We start from the raw sequence: 17,563 nt of genomic DNA, 5'->3' as shown, positions 1-17,563 counted from the left end.
AATGACTTGCAGCCTGTCAAGCATATTCATTTAAAACTCACCTGGCGTGGTGTTAAAATATGTTTTTGTATTTATGTAAAAAGCTTTCCAAGGCTTAATGTGTTTATAATATGTCTTCTTTCTGGTTTGGCAGTCAGCGTACACAAGAATGTTCAAGCCGCCTCAAAGCTTTTATTGTATTGTAGATGCTTACGAAACCAAAAAGGAATGATCATTAATCTTTTATAATACTGTTCCTTCTCAAAAGACACACTTCATATTCATTTATTATATAGCTGACTTTAGCGCTTTGATAGAAATTGGGCATATTTTACTGTTCTGCACAGCCAACTTGCATTCAAAGTTAACACGATAAATAGAGCAAATTTGTTCCTATGCTGATTTCCAGCAAGCATAATCATTATGTCACATGACATTTGCACCACATAATTGTATGACACCTAAATACACCAATCTTTAATGAGGATTGTGGTGATGACATCATAATCACATAGAAATCCCATTAGAGAAATTAGTTTTTCTATTAAGTGGCTATTTTTTTCATTTTCCAAGGCTATTTTTAATATATACATTAGGACATTTTTTAAAATCTTCTTAATTTTATGTATGTTGTCTTATTTGAAAAACTTAAGTTGGAAACTAAAATGTTCAGTGGTGAGTAATCTAAATACCTTTAATTGGCTACTGAATTTAAATGCATATCAAAAATACATGTGACGGGCACCTCAAAGTCTCAGGCTCCAAAAATTTGAATAAAAAAAAAAAAAACACAATAAGTAAAAATATGCTAAATGAAATCTGATGCAACATGCACAGATGTAAATGTAAAGCCACAATTTTACGCTATTACGTTTTCGAACCTTACTTTAAATTGTAAGAGCTGTATTAGTTTAGTATAATTGTACATGAGCATTTCTGTTCCCCATACAATTTTACAATTCTGCTTAAATCATTTAAATTGTTGTATTGTTGCTTCAAAATAAGTGATCATAAGATTTTTTACATAAAAGGTTTCATCCAAAACTATTTACTATACGTTTTTTGTCTTTGTTTCTGTGCTTTCCCCCCCAAAACACACTAACAAACAGCGTTGTTAAGTTACTTTTAAAAAAGTTATCGATTACAAATTACTGATTACTACATAAAAATTGTAATCTGATTACATTACTAATTAATTAATGTAAAAAGTAATCAGATTACCAATTAATTTACTTTGAAGTTACTTTTAAAACATAAAAGTATAACTATAAAAACACAAAATAAACTGTAGCTCTTTCAGTAATTTAAAATTCACTGAAAAACATTACAATAGGTTGATCACAGCAGCTTGACATATTCAAAAGACTTAAAGAGCCCATATTATGGGTTTTTGAAAATTCCCCTCCATGTAGTGTGTAACACAGTTCTAAGTGAAGTGAAGTATCCAGCTAAGGCTTAAATCTGTAAGAATACAGTGTTTAAAACTGTTGATTCATCTATAAAAGAGTCGATTCATAGTGCTTCAAACGAGTCGCCTTGATACCGACTCATTAGGTGTTTCGCCATGACGTACGAACGAAACAAAGTTTTTCACGTGCACGCGCAAACCCGGGAGATTTCAAACCTGAGGCCCCGTCCTCTGACGCAGTAACCCAGACACACACACACACACACACACACACCCACAAACACACGCACACAAACATGCCGGTCGATTGAAGTCACATTGCAGATGGATATATTGAGTCTCTACCCAAAGATGAAACCTCAGCATTATAGCCAAGCAGTTGGAAACTACTGGAAACTTCTGGAAGCTACATGCTACAAAGAATACTTCATCTGCGTTTGTTAAAGGAAGGATCAGTAACTTACTGATGGACATCAGGATGGGTTTCTTTCATTTCTCAAGTGTAAGTACGTGCGGTTAAAGTTGTTGCCTCGTTGACTCTAGCTTGCAAATGTATTTAGTTGTGATTTGTTACTTGTAACCGAGTGTACTGTATCAGGTTAACTGGCTATATTCTCTTATCCCGTGCAAAGTCACGTTAAAAACGCGACGCGTGCTGCTTTGTTTATGGAGCTCCGTGGTAACGTTAGAGGTGTGCATACCCGCGGCTGTCCCCGCGCCAGATTTCTGCGGCGCGGGAATAAATTTCCGAATAAATCGCCGGAGCGGTCGGTAACGGGTTTGATTTGGGACGGGAGCGGGCTGCCTGAGAAAGAGAAAGATGTGCTCTTTAGCGGGATCGGGCGCGGCGGGCAGAATACGGGGCGGGTTCTAAGGCTAAAACCTGGCGGGTGCGGGCGGAAGCGGGAGCGTTCTCGTCCGGAGGTGTGTGTGTGTGTTTGTGTGTGTGTGGCAGCTAAAATCCACGCCTACACTATCTAGCGTGTATGAACTGTGATTACTTTTTAAATTGCTGATTAGCTATTGGCCATTTCCCTCTCTGACTGAAGGCAGTCGACCAATCGCGACAGACTGTCATCGGTCCAATCAGCGCAGATTAGCTTAGCGCTAAGGAGGGGTTTGGGAACAAATGAATCACTGGACGATTCATACAGGAGTCGCTGGGATAATTAGGTAAAAATAAATGCAGATTATAAGACCATGAAAGTGTTTTTTGACCTTGCATGCATATTAGACTGTTGTTGGAGACCCTTACAACCAAGATATGACCCTATTTCATGTATAATATGGGCTCTTTAAGAGTTCACCCAAAACTTTAAATTCTCTCATCATCAACTTTTTCTAATCTTGTCTTTCTTTTTTTTTTTTTAACACATGAAGAAAACGGGATACCTCCATAGTTGGCAAAAGCACTGATGTGTTTGTGTTTTGTATTTGTCTGAGATAATTAGTCTACCGAATTGTGCATATTCCTTACAAAGAATAACGCAGATTGGTCAGTTCTTATCGCGTGACTTGCAGTTTTCAACTGGTGCGACTAGGAAATGCATGCGCATGCAATATGCACTCCCAATATGCGCGCAAAAGATGAGATTTGTAAACTGCCCCAAGCAACTACGCTTCTCTTCACATTCAGAAGATACCTTTACTCCCGATCCAGCACAAAAATCCAATTTAGCCTGATTAGGCTGAGTTGGGCCGCAGTGTTTTTGGGCACCGGTGTCCTCCTTGGTGACGAATGTTGTCGTAGAATGCTTTCTATTCAAGAGCATGCTTATTGACTGACGTTGCAGTAAAAAACGTGACTTAAAAGATTTTGTTTTTCTTAAAAAACTATATTTATAATGTAAGTAACGCAATTACACTGACTTTGGGAACTGTAATCAAATAACACAAATTTAAAATGTAATTCGTTACATTACTGTGTTTTCCAAAAATGTATTTAGCACCCAACTCTGCTAACAAACTAGCATTTTAGCATCTAACATTTAAATGCAAGCATATACGGTTGAGGTCACAATGATTAGCCCTTATGTCAATTTTTTTCTTTTAACAAACAAATGATGTTTTAGCAGAGCAAAGAAATTTTCACAGTATTTCTTATATTTTTATTCTAGAGAAAGTCGTATTTGTTTTATTTTGGCTAGAATCAAAGCAGTTTTTAGATTTGAGAGGTTTTGTTTTTATTTTTTAGACCTAATGCTCATTATTACTAGCCAGCTTAAGCTATTTTTTTCAATTGTCTACAAACCATTGTTATACAATGACTCATTAACTTAGTTAAGCCTTTTAATTTCACTTTAAGCTGAATACTAGCAAATGGAGAAAAATGGAGAAAAAATATCATGTCATCATAGCAAAGATAAAATAAATCAGGTTTAGAAATGTATGGAAAAAAATATTTCCATTAAAATAGAAACTGGGGGAAAAATAGGCAGGAGGCTAATAAATTAGACTTCAACTGTACATCCTTCTTTGTTGCATATCATTCTAGCCCAGTTTGTGCTGAACAAAACAAAATGACATGATAGTCAAGCGTATAAGTAGAAGAAATAAGCACAGATATCAGAGCATATTTAAACATCCCAAATCACCTCAAACTCCAGAGGGTTAATATTCAAACTGTGACCGACATCTTGACAAGCAATGCAAACAAATAACACGACGAGTGTCTTGTTGAAGCCGCATGTACTTCTGACATACACCCTGAGCCGCAATACTTTGCCTCTGCAGGCGTGGGCAGAATTGAGAGTCACTAGCGACGATAACTCAAGTCAAGACACAAGGCCCTGTCACCTCCACGCTGCTGCTCTGGGCCCGACTCCGCTTGAGAAATGATTACTGAACTGGTCTGCGCTGATGAAAAGCACAGGGGACACAATAAGCCAGCCAACTGCATTGAGGAAGTGCGGAAATTGTGAAGCTGGGGGCAGTGATGGAAAGGGGAGAGCAGTGGCATGGGAGGAATTGGTTGTACGGGAGGAAAGTGGGAATGAGAGAAGAAAAAAAACAACAACTTTATGATAGAAACATAGCAATCGTGCCCCCCAGTCATCCCTGACCTTTATTTGAGGATTCAAAAACAATAGACAGAAATATAGCAGAGGTTTAATAGGCATCAGTTGCTAATGTAGCAGATTGCTGTGATATACTGACTGAGATGAGTGGGTAGGTAAGCACAGAAGACATAAAAGCATAAAGTGCACGTTTAAATGTTTGAAATGAGTTATGGATATGTAATTTGTGTTTACATATGTCTTAATTACAAAAAAAACTGACAATACTAAAGTATAAGTAGGATGTGTTCAAACTTTTAATTGGCATTCATATAATAGAGAAGAGAGTATGTACATGTTATCTGACAGGTTAATTACAGCTAAACTTAAAATAGTGCCAAACTACGATCTAAGACAAAAGACAGACAATTAGAGGGGGCGATTCATGATTTATACAAACTAATGAGAAAAAAAAGCAGTGTATCTTTCAGTTCTAAGTGAAAAAACTGAATAGACAAATATACTCAATGTAACTTACTCCCTGTTCATTTTACATGTACTATTTTAAATGACTACTGACATGTAAAAAAAAAATTGCCCCTAAAATTAAGTTACTGACAGCTAAATCCAAACCAATCTGGACAAAGATTAATAAATAATTTAGATTTATATATATTTTTAAGTATAAAAGCATTATTAAGGTGCATTTTTAAGGTGTCAAATAACCAACACAATACAAAAACAAAAGAGTTGTAATCTGCACAGGTTTAATATCACAGTACTCAACAGTAGGGCTGGGTGATTAAATTGGTATCTATATTTATTGACCGAACACCATTAGCCTCTTTCACACAGTGATGCTGGTAAATATCTGAAAAAATTTAAATATGACTTTACCGGTAAAAAAAAAGTGCTGCTCACACAGGCAAGGACGTTTCTGACCTTTTCCAGAAAAGACCTTTCAAACATCCATCCAAAAAAGCGGTAAATTCTGACATCACTAACCAGAAATGGCCTCTAAATGGCTGCGCTTGTTGACTACATTACAAACTCTGTGGATGGATATTGTAAGCAGTACTGTAAACAACTTCAATGAAAAAATAGAAGAACACTTTCGCAAGTCTAGATGTACATAATGTGTGTGTAAGCTGGCGCTCACCGGCTGCTTCACGTGCACACGCGTCAAGCAACTGAAGGAAGCAGAGCTCGAGGGTAAACAAACAACGGCTTATCATAAGCATTTTATCCATCTTTTTTTTACACACTTGGCATTAAGGAGGAACATAGATACGTTATCGGACTAACATCTATCAGCTAAATGTGTCTGGAAAAATATCTAAAAGCTTTTATTTTTATAAACCGAGCATGTGAATGTGTCTAAATGTTCTAATTGGCTAGAGTAGATGTCCCACATCAGTGTGTTCTAAGCGTGAAGGCGACCTTTCCGGCAATTTTCCTTCTGCGTTCACAAAGCACAGCATTCCAGCAAATTACCGGTAATGTTACAACTTTAAAAAATTTTGTTTTTGATTATTAAAACTGTTGGCCTTCGTAATGTTGGCAAATTAAAATAAAGTGGTTAAATAAAAAAAAATATTCTAATATTCCTAAATGTATTGTTAAAAAAATGCATTAATTATCGATAATGAATGATATAAAATATCATATTGTGATAATTGTTTTTACAATATCGCCCAGCCCTACTTAACAGTCAAGTTTTAAATTAAGCTAATTTTAGTATCACAGCTGGACTATAAGTTTTAGTGAAAGCGAAAAAAAAAAAAGAAAAACGGCAGCCAACATATTAGACAAAACCCCAACAAGGTACGCGCACCTGATTCCGCTCTAAATATGATATATTGGGGTGCGATACACTCAGTCCTTGTTTAAACTCAAACTTGTTACAGATTCAGGAAACAAGCAGACCCATGGGAGCGAAGATTAATGTTCACCTAATTTAAAGGACAAAAATAAAAAGACACCAGAAAAATATTGCAAGTTTTGTACGGTTTCTACAGATCAAACACAAATCCTTTAATATAAAACCTTACATTTTCTTTCCTCCATTTATTTATTGTTGCTAATAAACATTAATATTCATAGTTAATGAATTTTAATATAGGTAATACTACAATAAAAAATCAGTTATACATTGGAAAAAAAAAATTTCATTGTATTTACTAACTATTATTTATTATTATAAGTGGTTGCAAACAATTTATATGGGCTGAATTTAAACAAACCAATTAAGTTGAACCTTACTACATTTAATTTGCTTCAATTGAGCCAATATAAATAGCTTAAAACCACTTAAATAAAAACAATTAGTGAATCCAATAAATATTTTTTTAATATATTAAACTTGCATTGAAAAACAGAAGCTGTCATTAGGCACCAGAAGTCTTGGTATTATGAGGAAAAGTGGCATTCATCTGCTGATTTAAAGCAGACAGACAGCAGTCATGCTACCACTGAAACTTCAAGGAAGGAGAACATCAAAACGTCTTCCTACCGCCAGCGATTTGATTGGTTCCACGCCTGTGTATCACCTCAATGTCACGGTTCAACAAAAGCACTCAAATGCATCACTTCAGGGTGTATAAACGCCACAAAGCAGATCAAACCATCTTATGAAACAGCGATTCCAGACTTTCCTTAAAAGCAATCAGAAATGAAACAATCCAAAACCTTTTAAAAGAGACAAGATTTTTTTGATTCTGATAAAACATTTTCAGACAAAGACTTCATTTGTGGGAACTTGGTGTGCTTTCGCAAACCAAGAAACAGTTTAAAAAACTAGGTAAACAGGACCAGAAAATGCACTTTAAGGGTAATTTTTTAACTCATGAGCCTGAAATGTCAGGATGCAGAGTGCTAATGAAAGTACAGCATCACATTCGCCATATTTTAATAAGCATATACAAAATAATCCCTTGACAACAAGAAGCATCCATGTGAATAAGCTTGTAGTATCAATTAATTACCCAGAGTAGCAAAGCAGAACAGAACAGCATCCACACAGAGACTCCAGCACTGAGCCCGTAATGGATCTTATCACCTCTGATTTGTGTCCTTACACTAGTGAAGCTGCCAGCGTCTGTGACTTACTGCACAGCTGGAATTTACTTTGACCTTTGACTGCATCTCAAGAGGGTTGCTTGATAATCGATTCATTTAAGGAGTATTAGTGTGATTAATTGACTAACTGATTACTATAATCATTAGGATTTGATTATTTAGGGTTTAATTATTGTTGTTGGGTTAGGCAGTCTTGAAGGGATGGTTTAAACCAAAAAGGCCACCATTTACTTATTCTCCACTTTCTGGTTGAATTTCTTTCTTCTTTTGAACACTAAGATATGCTGAAAATTTTTGAGGGAAATAGCAGGCATTGACTCCATTGTATGTTTTGTTCCTACTATGGATGTAAATGACAATTTTTTTTCAATATTCATCATAATATCTTGTTTTGTGTTCGAAAGAAAATTAAATTCATAAAAGGTCTTCTTGCACATGTCCATGAGAATGCAGAGCTTTTTCATAAAGATCACTAATTGGACTGATGACCTAAAGGCTGGTTTATACTTTCATCTGGCACTGCAACGTGGACTTCCGCTGACTGTGCATGCACCTCATGAAATCGATGAGGCTTTTATATTTGCTGCATTCGCTGTTGTAAAAAAAAGCAACAACAACAACAAAAAAACTTACTTGCGTACACTTACTAAAAATACTTTAAAAAAATACTCTTTTTGAAGTGTTTCATATTCAACTCGGATAAAAAGCGGTGCTGCGCAAACTGTTCGCTCAAGTGTCAAAACATTTTGTGTGCTCCGCCAGCCAAAATCATGTCAGGCGCACACAAAGCGAACATCCGCAAAGACCAGGATGTTACAGTCGCCGCATGCACTGAAGCGAACTAGCGATTGTGACAAGTATAAATCAGCCTTAAAGCCAACCAATAGTGTTTTTAAAAGCAAATTATAAAAATGCATTGTTTGCAGCCACATAGTTTACCTTGATTTTACATTGCTTTTATCCTTCTTGTAAAAACATGCTCACTGGACTTTGAATCACAAGTACAATACAGTACAAAGGGTCACACTTTATTTTGATGCTCTGTTTGTTGAATTTAACTTGCATTGCATCCACATGCCAACTAATTGTTATTAGATTATCAGTAGACTGTTAGGTTGGGTTAGGGTTGTGGTTAGATTTAGTATAAGTTGACATGTACTTGCAAATTTTCTTATAGTAAGTTAAATGTCTGTTGAATGTCTGTATCAACAGATATTAAGCAAACAGTCTACATATACTCAACTGGACCATAAAAATAAAGCGTTACCGTACAACGTGAGCTACTGAGCAAACTGACCACACCAGAAAATGTAAGCAAATGTATTTGATTACAAATTATAGTCACAGTTAAGTTGTTTTGTGGTATTTATTTGGTGTTGTGCAAAGAACTGCATGAAAATAATTCTTTATTTAATATTAATATGGCCTGAAAATCTCATTAGTGAGGAAAAAAAACTAAATTTGTTGGTGTCATACTGCTTCGCATGCATAAGAAGTTTCACAAAAATGATTGAACGTGTGCTGACTTTAATTTTTATTTTTATAACTGAACTCTACAGTAAATGTAATTAAACATACTGTAGTTTTGTGGCTCTTTTAAAAAGTATTGGTTCTGGCACCTTGATATGACCATTTTAAAAGTATTAATTTCCCAAATGATGCTCAACGGTTCTATCCAGGAGGGCTAAATTATAGTCTGATCTGACAAACAATGTTTTTAAAGGCCAATACAGCAGATCATGAGATCAAATGTCTATTTTTAAGCACATTGTTACATAATTTTTTTCTCATTATCAGTCACCTTGGAAAAAGTTTCCACCCTCTTTTCAAAGACACAGTGATGAACATATGTTCCTGAAGATTTTTTTCTACCAATTAATAAAACAAAAACATCAAATTACAGTGCCCTTAAGCCAAGCAAGACTGTTTACACAACAAACACCTTATAATATTAATCTGCATGTATGACTTTTAATAAATGTTATCTCTCCAGCCTAATAAACGTCTTAACTAGTCAAGCAATGAGAGCCAGTTTAGAGTGTGAAAACATGATTTTTTTTTTTTTTTACAATGCCAAAGATTAAGTTCAAGCTCAAGTTCAGTCCCAAACTCTTCACAAAGGTTACATTTTTGTAACTCCCTCAATGACTGTCTTCAATCTTAAGATTAGCGTGACCTGACATGAATATTCTTACAAAACCCGGTTAAAAGTTATTAGTGCATCAACTGCATTTCAGTCAACAAAACCCACCTAATAATTAAACGACCCCAGCTGGTGAACCAATTCACATGTAGTAAACACAATTATTACAATCTTACATAATAAAAAGTAACACAACAGTTCTCAGAAGACTTTGACACTGGCAACACAACAAAACACAACGCTGCACTAAAACACCAGTTCAAACAGATGTGCAAAATAACTAAACGCAAAGTGCAGTAGCTACTCTAATAAAAAGTATAAATGCATTTTGAAGGCCACAAAGGACTGTGGTGCAAAAAGCATCTCCAATAAGCATTTAGAACACTGTGCCTTCATGTAAACGGGTCAAAGATGAAAAGAGGTTTTCAAGCATCAAAACATTCAACACTCAAAACATCCTTTTTTTTTTCTAAGAAATCAACATGTCATTGTGCATTTTTGCCAAAATTCTCAGAAGACTCAAATTAAAATGTCATTCAGTGTAGCAATATATTAGACGTATTCAAAACATGAATCATTTGAGGACATATTAAAAGACCAGAAATTAATTTAGACTTAAGACCATAAGGATTTACCTATTTGTCAGAATTAGATTATTAGCCATTTAAAATAGGATAGAATTTAGTATGATCACTTACTCATTCGTAAACTAATTTTTAAAAGCACAGGTAAGAATAAACTTTTTTTTTTTTACATAAAAAAGCTGAAGCTGAAGGACAATGAACATTATTCTGGGTTCAACACTAAGGATTTTTTGTACAGGCCCCATCAGGCCAGTGGTTCAGATTTTAACGTCTGTCAATCTGGAATTTAAATATTTATAAAATGTGAATGTATAATGAGCTAAATTTAAAGTGTTACGCAAACAAAAAGAGCAGTATGGAAAACGTGCTGCTATTTTATTGCTGTTCTTAATTATTTAACAAAAGGTGGCTGACAAGCCCAACTGACGCCAAACACCACTTGATTTTTTTTGTACCCATTTTTTTGTACCCATGTAAATGTCTGCTTTCAAGACGTTAGAAACAGATGTTTTCTTTTAGCCTTAAAATTTGATGTTACCATCTCATCGCTGTACTGGTTATTACCAGGTTATGGAAAAAATAACGTGCTCACAACATCCAATCAGATAAGAGGAACTGAAAAGCAATATGATGTTAATGACATCATAAAAAGGGTAGCATTAACTGCACAAACTGTTCCTCGATTTTAAGAGTGTATTTGCACACAATTGATAGATAGTCACAGGCAAACCAAACTTTAGTGACAAGGCAGCACTGGCCCAATGGAGCCAGTAACAATCCTGTAGACTGTCCCAAGCGTCTCTCACACTGGCCCTGGGCCATCGGGTAGTCCTCATTGTTAAGCCCTATTATTCCACCGATATGCCGGTATTTTTATATTTGTATAAAATTACTTCATAAAAATGTATTTGTAATTTAAATTACTTTATAAAAAATATATAATTGGACCAAAACATTTGTTTGATTTAATTTTAAAAACTAAAATTAAAAAACAAATTACATTCGGAAGAAAAAACAGTGAATCTCAAAGAAGCTTAAACTCACTGTGTTTATAACAACAAAAATACAAGCAATTAATGACCATATACATTTTTTTTATTATATTTATAATGATAATATTACTTGAATTAAAATGTGTAATGAATTATCACACACTTTGACAATAAACAAATTTATATTGATTCATTCATTTTCCTTCAGCTTAGTTCTCTATTTCAGAGGTCGCCACAGCGGAATACGTAGCGGATGCCCTTAAAGCCGCAACCCAGTATTGGGAAACACCAATACACCCTCACATTCACACACACACACACACACACACATGCAATTCAGCCAAATTAATTTATTAAATTTATCTATACCACATGTCTTTGGACTGTGGGGGAAACGGGAACACCCAAAGAAAACCCACACCAATATGGGGAGAACATGCAAACTCCACACAGAAACGCCAACCTGCCCAGCCGGGACTAAACCAGCGACCTTCCAGGTGTGAGGGGACAGTGCTAACCACTAAGCCAGTCTGAAAATGATCCATATAAATTGATCATATTTAGGAATTTGTTGTTTAATATTTCTTTATGTCATTGTTTACTGCACTTACTAACGTTTCAGAATCAGAAAACTGGGGGGGAAAGCCTTGACAGCATCTAAAAAAACATTTTGAAAGCACCAGATTGCTGTGCAACACAAACTTTTAGAATGTGCCACAGTTAAAATGCATGGCCACAACAAATGGACAACTGCCACTGATTACATTACACAGCTCTCATAGGACAAGTGCTTCCATCCAGTGCTTTATTATTTCATCTCCTGTGCATTCAGTGAATTTATGCATAGACATTTTTGTAATGAATCACACAGCCCCATTTCCCTGCTATCTTCACCGTGATCTTAAACAGTCTTTTTGTTGTTTCAGTCTTTGCTGTGAAAAATCAATAAAATAGGCTGTTTCTGAAAAGCATAGCTAATGCAATAAACCCCAACAACAGAGCAAAATGGCTCTAAATGGATCATAATGAGAAAAGCAACACGGGGCTCTCAATTACCCAAATATCAACATATCTAAAAGCCTGAGAGATAAAGAAAAACTCTCTGAAATTGGTGACTGACGGGTTCCTTTCTGCCAAAGTTAACATCCCACCCTTTGACCCAAATGGCTCAAGATGATTACAGAGGAAAAGACCTGTCAATATTGCTTTAAAAACTGCAGGAAATTGGCTCGTCTGCTGTGAGAAAGGAAGAGAGCCAATGAAATAAAAATAAAAAAAACTGTACAAAGCATTCAGAAAGAGAGAGCTGGAAATGATTTTGAATATTTCCACACCTGAACGTGTTCTCAATCACAGGACTCCAATAACAGAGATATTTAATACTACAGATGTGGACATTTGCCTTATTTGAAGTGGACTAGAAAAAGAAAGGCAGGGTGGAACTGCCCTTGGGTTAGGATTTGAAAGGCTTCGAGATCGAATGGTATCAATTTCATCACTTAATCCAAGACAAATCAAAGCAAGCCCATGGATTTATTTGATTTTTGCAGCTAAATTAAATGCATACTTGTTATTAAGACTGCATTTAGGTGTATAAGTAACTGTTGCAAAGTTAAACAAAAATGAAAGCACCTTGACTACGACTAAAATTTTTAAATGAAGCTTCTCTGACAGAACTTGCACTGAATAATAAATGCCGAGTTATGATTAATAACTGTCTATGCTGACAGATCTTCCCCACAAATCTCTCCTCATGAAAATTAATTAAGCAAACGAGTGGTTTCAAAGTGCACAATGCTTTGCTTGCAAACACTGTGAGGTTTGAAGGTCACGTCAAAGTGAATTTTGCTAATTATTATAATTTTTTTTGTTTATTTTAAATAAAACAAGTGCTTCTAAACCTGAATGGTGGTTTTCACATTAGGGATAAGATTACATTAAATGTTTTTGCTTTATTAATACAATATTAATAAAGGATTGTGGGGAAAAAAACTAAATCAAAAGGAATTGGATGTTAAAAAGTGTTCCAAAATATATTTATGATTGGAAGCCTTTTGTAGATGAAGTTCAGCAATTTAATATGGCTTCAGGCACTCCTGCTTAAAGGAATAGGTCATTCAAAATTCTGTCATCATTTACTTAAAGGGCCAGAAACCCCCCTATCCCAGCAGGGTGTTTTCACACCACTAGTTTGAAAAAAGTCCAGTTTGTTTAGGTGGAAGTGTCGAGTGGCAAAAGAGGGAAGGGTTTGTATGAGAATGGGAGTTTCAGTACGAGCATGCGTTGATTTTCACAAAGGCAAAACAAACACAAAGGCAGGGGAGAAAGACAGTGACTACGTTTAATTGAACATCAGTAATCAAATTATTTGCCAAATTTTTGATTTGTCAACTTTAACTGCAGTTTGACACTTTCAATTTCATTTAGGAACATTTCATGCATGACCCCCATGACAAACAAGATATTGGATGCGAGAAACTGCTGGAAGAGTGTAGTTTTAAGGGAATGTTTGATACTGCATGCCGTATGGGAGAAAAAAAAAACCTCCACATTTCTTAGTAACTTAGATGCATTCGATGAGTGCAAAGAATAGTTTCAGAAAGTTGTGTCTATAGACTATCATGTCAAAAAAGAGCAAAAATCCTACAAGCAAATAATCGTTTGTTTGCCGTGTTTACATGTTTATATTCAGAGAGCAGCATTTACAGCGAATCTTTCAGCCCATAATATTGTAGTGATAATAACATACTGTAAACTCAGTAACTAAATAATTTAGACTAATGTAGGTCTTTAAAAACTGAAAGAGTACTGCTGACAATACCAACTTTGCCTCTGAATAAACATAAACAAAAAACACTGATCGCACACTTACAAAATCTGACAGGACAATCAACACTAACTGGATCCAAGTCTCTTTTGAAAAGAGAAATCTGGATTTCATTATTTCCAGATTCAAAAAGCTCTTGGATGAAAAAACATTCTGTGCAACATATTTTTGCTGCACGTTAGCAGACCATTGTAATCTACACATGAGTCCAGCTGCGCTCTCATAGCAGGGAATTGAAAACAAAACCTTTGTTGCAGCACATTTACAAATGCAACACTGACGACCATGTCTCCGAACAATTCTTCTTCCACTTGTTTTAATAACAATTGGCAACACAACGTGGTGTCTTCCTAATGTCTGAACATTGTAACAGGGATCATGCATATTAATGAAGTTGCACCTCATAGAGCTGATTTACTCGAACCAAGTATATATCTTGGATTATTGATTAAAAACTCAAAGATGTCAGGTTGTACCCGCTATTACAGACATCCAGTCTCCACACTGGAATTTACACAAGGATCTTATCGCCGTGACGTAGCTTCCAAATTACTTTGCACACTGAAAGAACGAATTTGCTTGAAATAATGCAAAGACAACCAATTTTCACTTTTTTGTGAAATATGTGTGTCCTAACAGTTTTTTTAGCAGTGTGGGTCAAATATATGACTGTAAGCATCTTACAAAATGCGTTTTGGTGTTTTGTAACCCCTTAAAATGCCAATTCAAAACATTTCTCACAGTTATTTTTCATTCAATGGAAGTTGAATATCACCAAAGTGATTTAGTTACTGATTTTCATCAAAAATTCTTTGCTGTCATCTTCCAAAGAAAAAGTAATTTAAGCTTGAACAACACAACATTGTGTATGTGACAGAATTTTAAACGTGTGGGTTCGCTATTCCTTCAAGCACCGAATAGCTAAAATTACTTCAAATAGTAGGGTGGAAACGGTTTGCTTTTAAGCAGAAGTACCTGCTGACTGACACTTCACTGATGGCAGGGCTTGATGATCTTGGTGGAAGCTCAATTACAGTGTCTTCACTCTTCACCTTCAGTGATGTGGAAATGGGAAGGGAACTGTTCTGAATGCTGTAGTTTACACCTGTTATAAAAAAAAGACAGCTATGTATACACTACAAATCGATTATTGGGACAATCAACTGTTTTTCAGCCTGTAAGAAAATGTAATTTAAGACTGTGGATGTATCAGACCATAAATGACGTGTTTTTGGTAAATACAGTGTAACGTTTCTGGAAAAGAAAGTGAGATTAAGGGTATTGTTGTAGTATTGATCATCACCACCCTGCGGAAATCCATTTCTACACATAATCACTTCAGGAGAATTGACAATTTCGAAATCAATTGCAAATAAACCGTCTGTGTCGCCGCTGACTGATAAAGGGATAACAAATCCAGACAGCCAAGTCGTACATTTCTACACCTCAAACTGCGTATTGACTCTGAAGTCTACCTATAGAGCCATTAATGCTTTGATGATAACAGCATGTGGCTGGAGCTTTATCATCAGAGCAGGCAGTCGGGTCTACAGGCTCTTGTTTACTTCGAATGTCAAGGTGTCAAACAAAAGTACTCAAGTTTCAAACAGTGCGTATGTATGTGAATAAAATGGTTTATGGAACACTGTCAGAAAATCCACCTCATTTTTCACAAAAGAGGACAAATCTGCACGCATGCGGCACTGTCAGCATTAATTCACAGGAATAGTAGGAGGTAAGAGAACTGTTAAGTTAAGGAGACTGTATCGATTCAAGACGCTCAATGTCAGTCTATAGGTGATATACTGCTTGCAACAGGAGTGATTTGAGTGTTATCAATGTTTAAGGCAAACCAAACATTCACAATTTTACCCTGCAAAATGTTCACTCGGTATGCCATGTAAACAGTAAATAGTGAAAAGCTATTTCGCTCTTTTGCACATCCATGTAGTCTTTAGAAATCTTTAAGCCTCATTATAATTATAATTACACAATTGTTTTCCTGATTATGGCATACTTTTCTAGATGTAGTGTATCATGGGGATTCGTAAATGACAAATAGCAGTCCGGAATGCAACCTGTATTTAATTTGTGAATACATCCTTCGGTATATCAAATCAATCTATGCATTTATTAGAATGACATCTCATTTATTATTACAAACATATTTAGTTTTTTTAAGGATAATTAGGGTAGTGTGACCTACAGTAACCTCCGAAGTTACTGTAGGTCAAGCTATACAAACTATACAGCTAATTTTACTTGACCTTTATGTATATAGGTCATATATGTAGATAGGTCAATGCCCCCAAACCCCACCTGCAATTTGCATCCTGTCTTACACCTTTTTCAAAGTCTAATTTAAGCACTTTTTGCAGATGCATTTTTCAACTTTACCATCATTTGAAAGTGTGGCAAATAACATACATATAAATTATTTTAATTTCGAAGAGCACAGATTAAAAAAAGACAAACAGATCCCGTGCAAGCACTTGCAAAGACTCAAGAGTTTTCATTTTATGCAATAGCGAAGACATTTATTTAATTTGAATAGTATATATTTCAAATCATTATCATTGCCTATATAGTATGATCAATTACTATGAAAACTACACAATTACATACTGAAGCAGTTTAGCAAAAACTTTAAGCACTTTTCAAACCTTGAAAACACTAGATTATAATTTAAACATTTTCAAGGATTTTCAGCAGTTGTAAGAGCCCTGTGAGAGTACTGGAATTACCATGTAAGCTAACAAATTGTTCATTATGTTCTCGTTTAAATTGCAGTGCTGGTAAATTTATAGAAAAGTACACTACCTGACAAAAGTTTTGTGAACAACAAATAATAACTTGACTTCTGGTTGATCATTTGATATCAGAAGTGGCTTATGTGAAAGGTAAAGGCCTCTAGATTTATCTTATTTTACCAAAAATATATATATAATCATGCCTTGATTTTTAATTATTTAATTAGGGCTGTAAAGGTCTGACTTTGCTTAGACAAAAATCTTGTCACTGAACAGAAATAAAGTACAGCATAGAATATAAAGTCCAGCTGCGGTGGGAAAATAATTAATATGGTGTATATTGTGCTCACTCCCATGAGCTGGGGCGACTGCATCCATACATCTCTGCAATGACTCAAATAACCTATTAATAAAGTCATTTGAAATGGCAAAGAAAGCATTCTTGCAGGATTCCCAGAGTTCATCAAGATTCTTTGGATTAATCTTCAATGCCTCCTCCATCTTACCCCAGACATGCTCAAATGTTCATGTCTGGTGAATGGGCAGGCCAATCCTGGGGCACCTTGACCTTCTTTGATTTTAGGAACATTGATGTGGAGGCTGAAGTATGAGAAGGAGCGCTATCCTGCGGAAGAATTTGCCCTCTCCTGTGGTTTGTAATGTAATGGACAGCACAGATGTCTTGATACCTCAGGATGTTGATGTTGCCATCCACTCTGCAGATCCTCGCATGCCACCATACTGAATGTAACTACAAACCATGATTTTCCTTCACCTAACTTGACTGATTTCAGTAAGAATCTTGG

At 35.5% G+C, this 17,563-nt stretch overlaps 1 protein-coding gene across 6 annotated transcripts in view; it reads right to left on the bottom strand.

The window, feature by feature from the left end:
- Nucleotides 1–17,563, bottom strand: part of rad18 (RAD18 E3 ubiquitin protein ligase) — a 78,766-nt gene that overhangs the window by 18,913 nt on the left and 42,290 nt on the right. For 3 of the 6 annotated variants that reach the window (XM_073952702.1, XM_068221664.2, NM_200137.1), the window contains 1 exon segment: nucleotides 14,983–15,112. The exons of the other annotated variants lie outside the window; for them this stretch is intronic. In XM_073952702.1, coding sequence (XP_073808803.1) covers nucleotides 14,983–15,112 — 130 coding nt within the window. 6 annotated transcript variants of the gene reach the window in all.

Source organism: Danio rerio, chromosome 6, assembly GCF_049306965.1.
Source record: "Danio rerio strain Tuebingen ecotype United States chromosome 6, GRCz12tu, whole genome shotgun sequence".
In the NCBI taxonomy this organism is placed as follows: Eukaryota; Metazoa; Chordata; class Actinopteri; order Cypriniformes; family Danionidae; genus Danio; species Danio rerio.
Note: the sequence above shows the minus strand (reverse complement) of the source record. Positions and strands in the feature narration are given on the sequence as shown.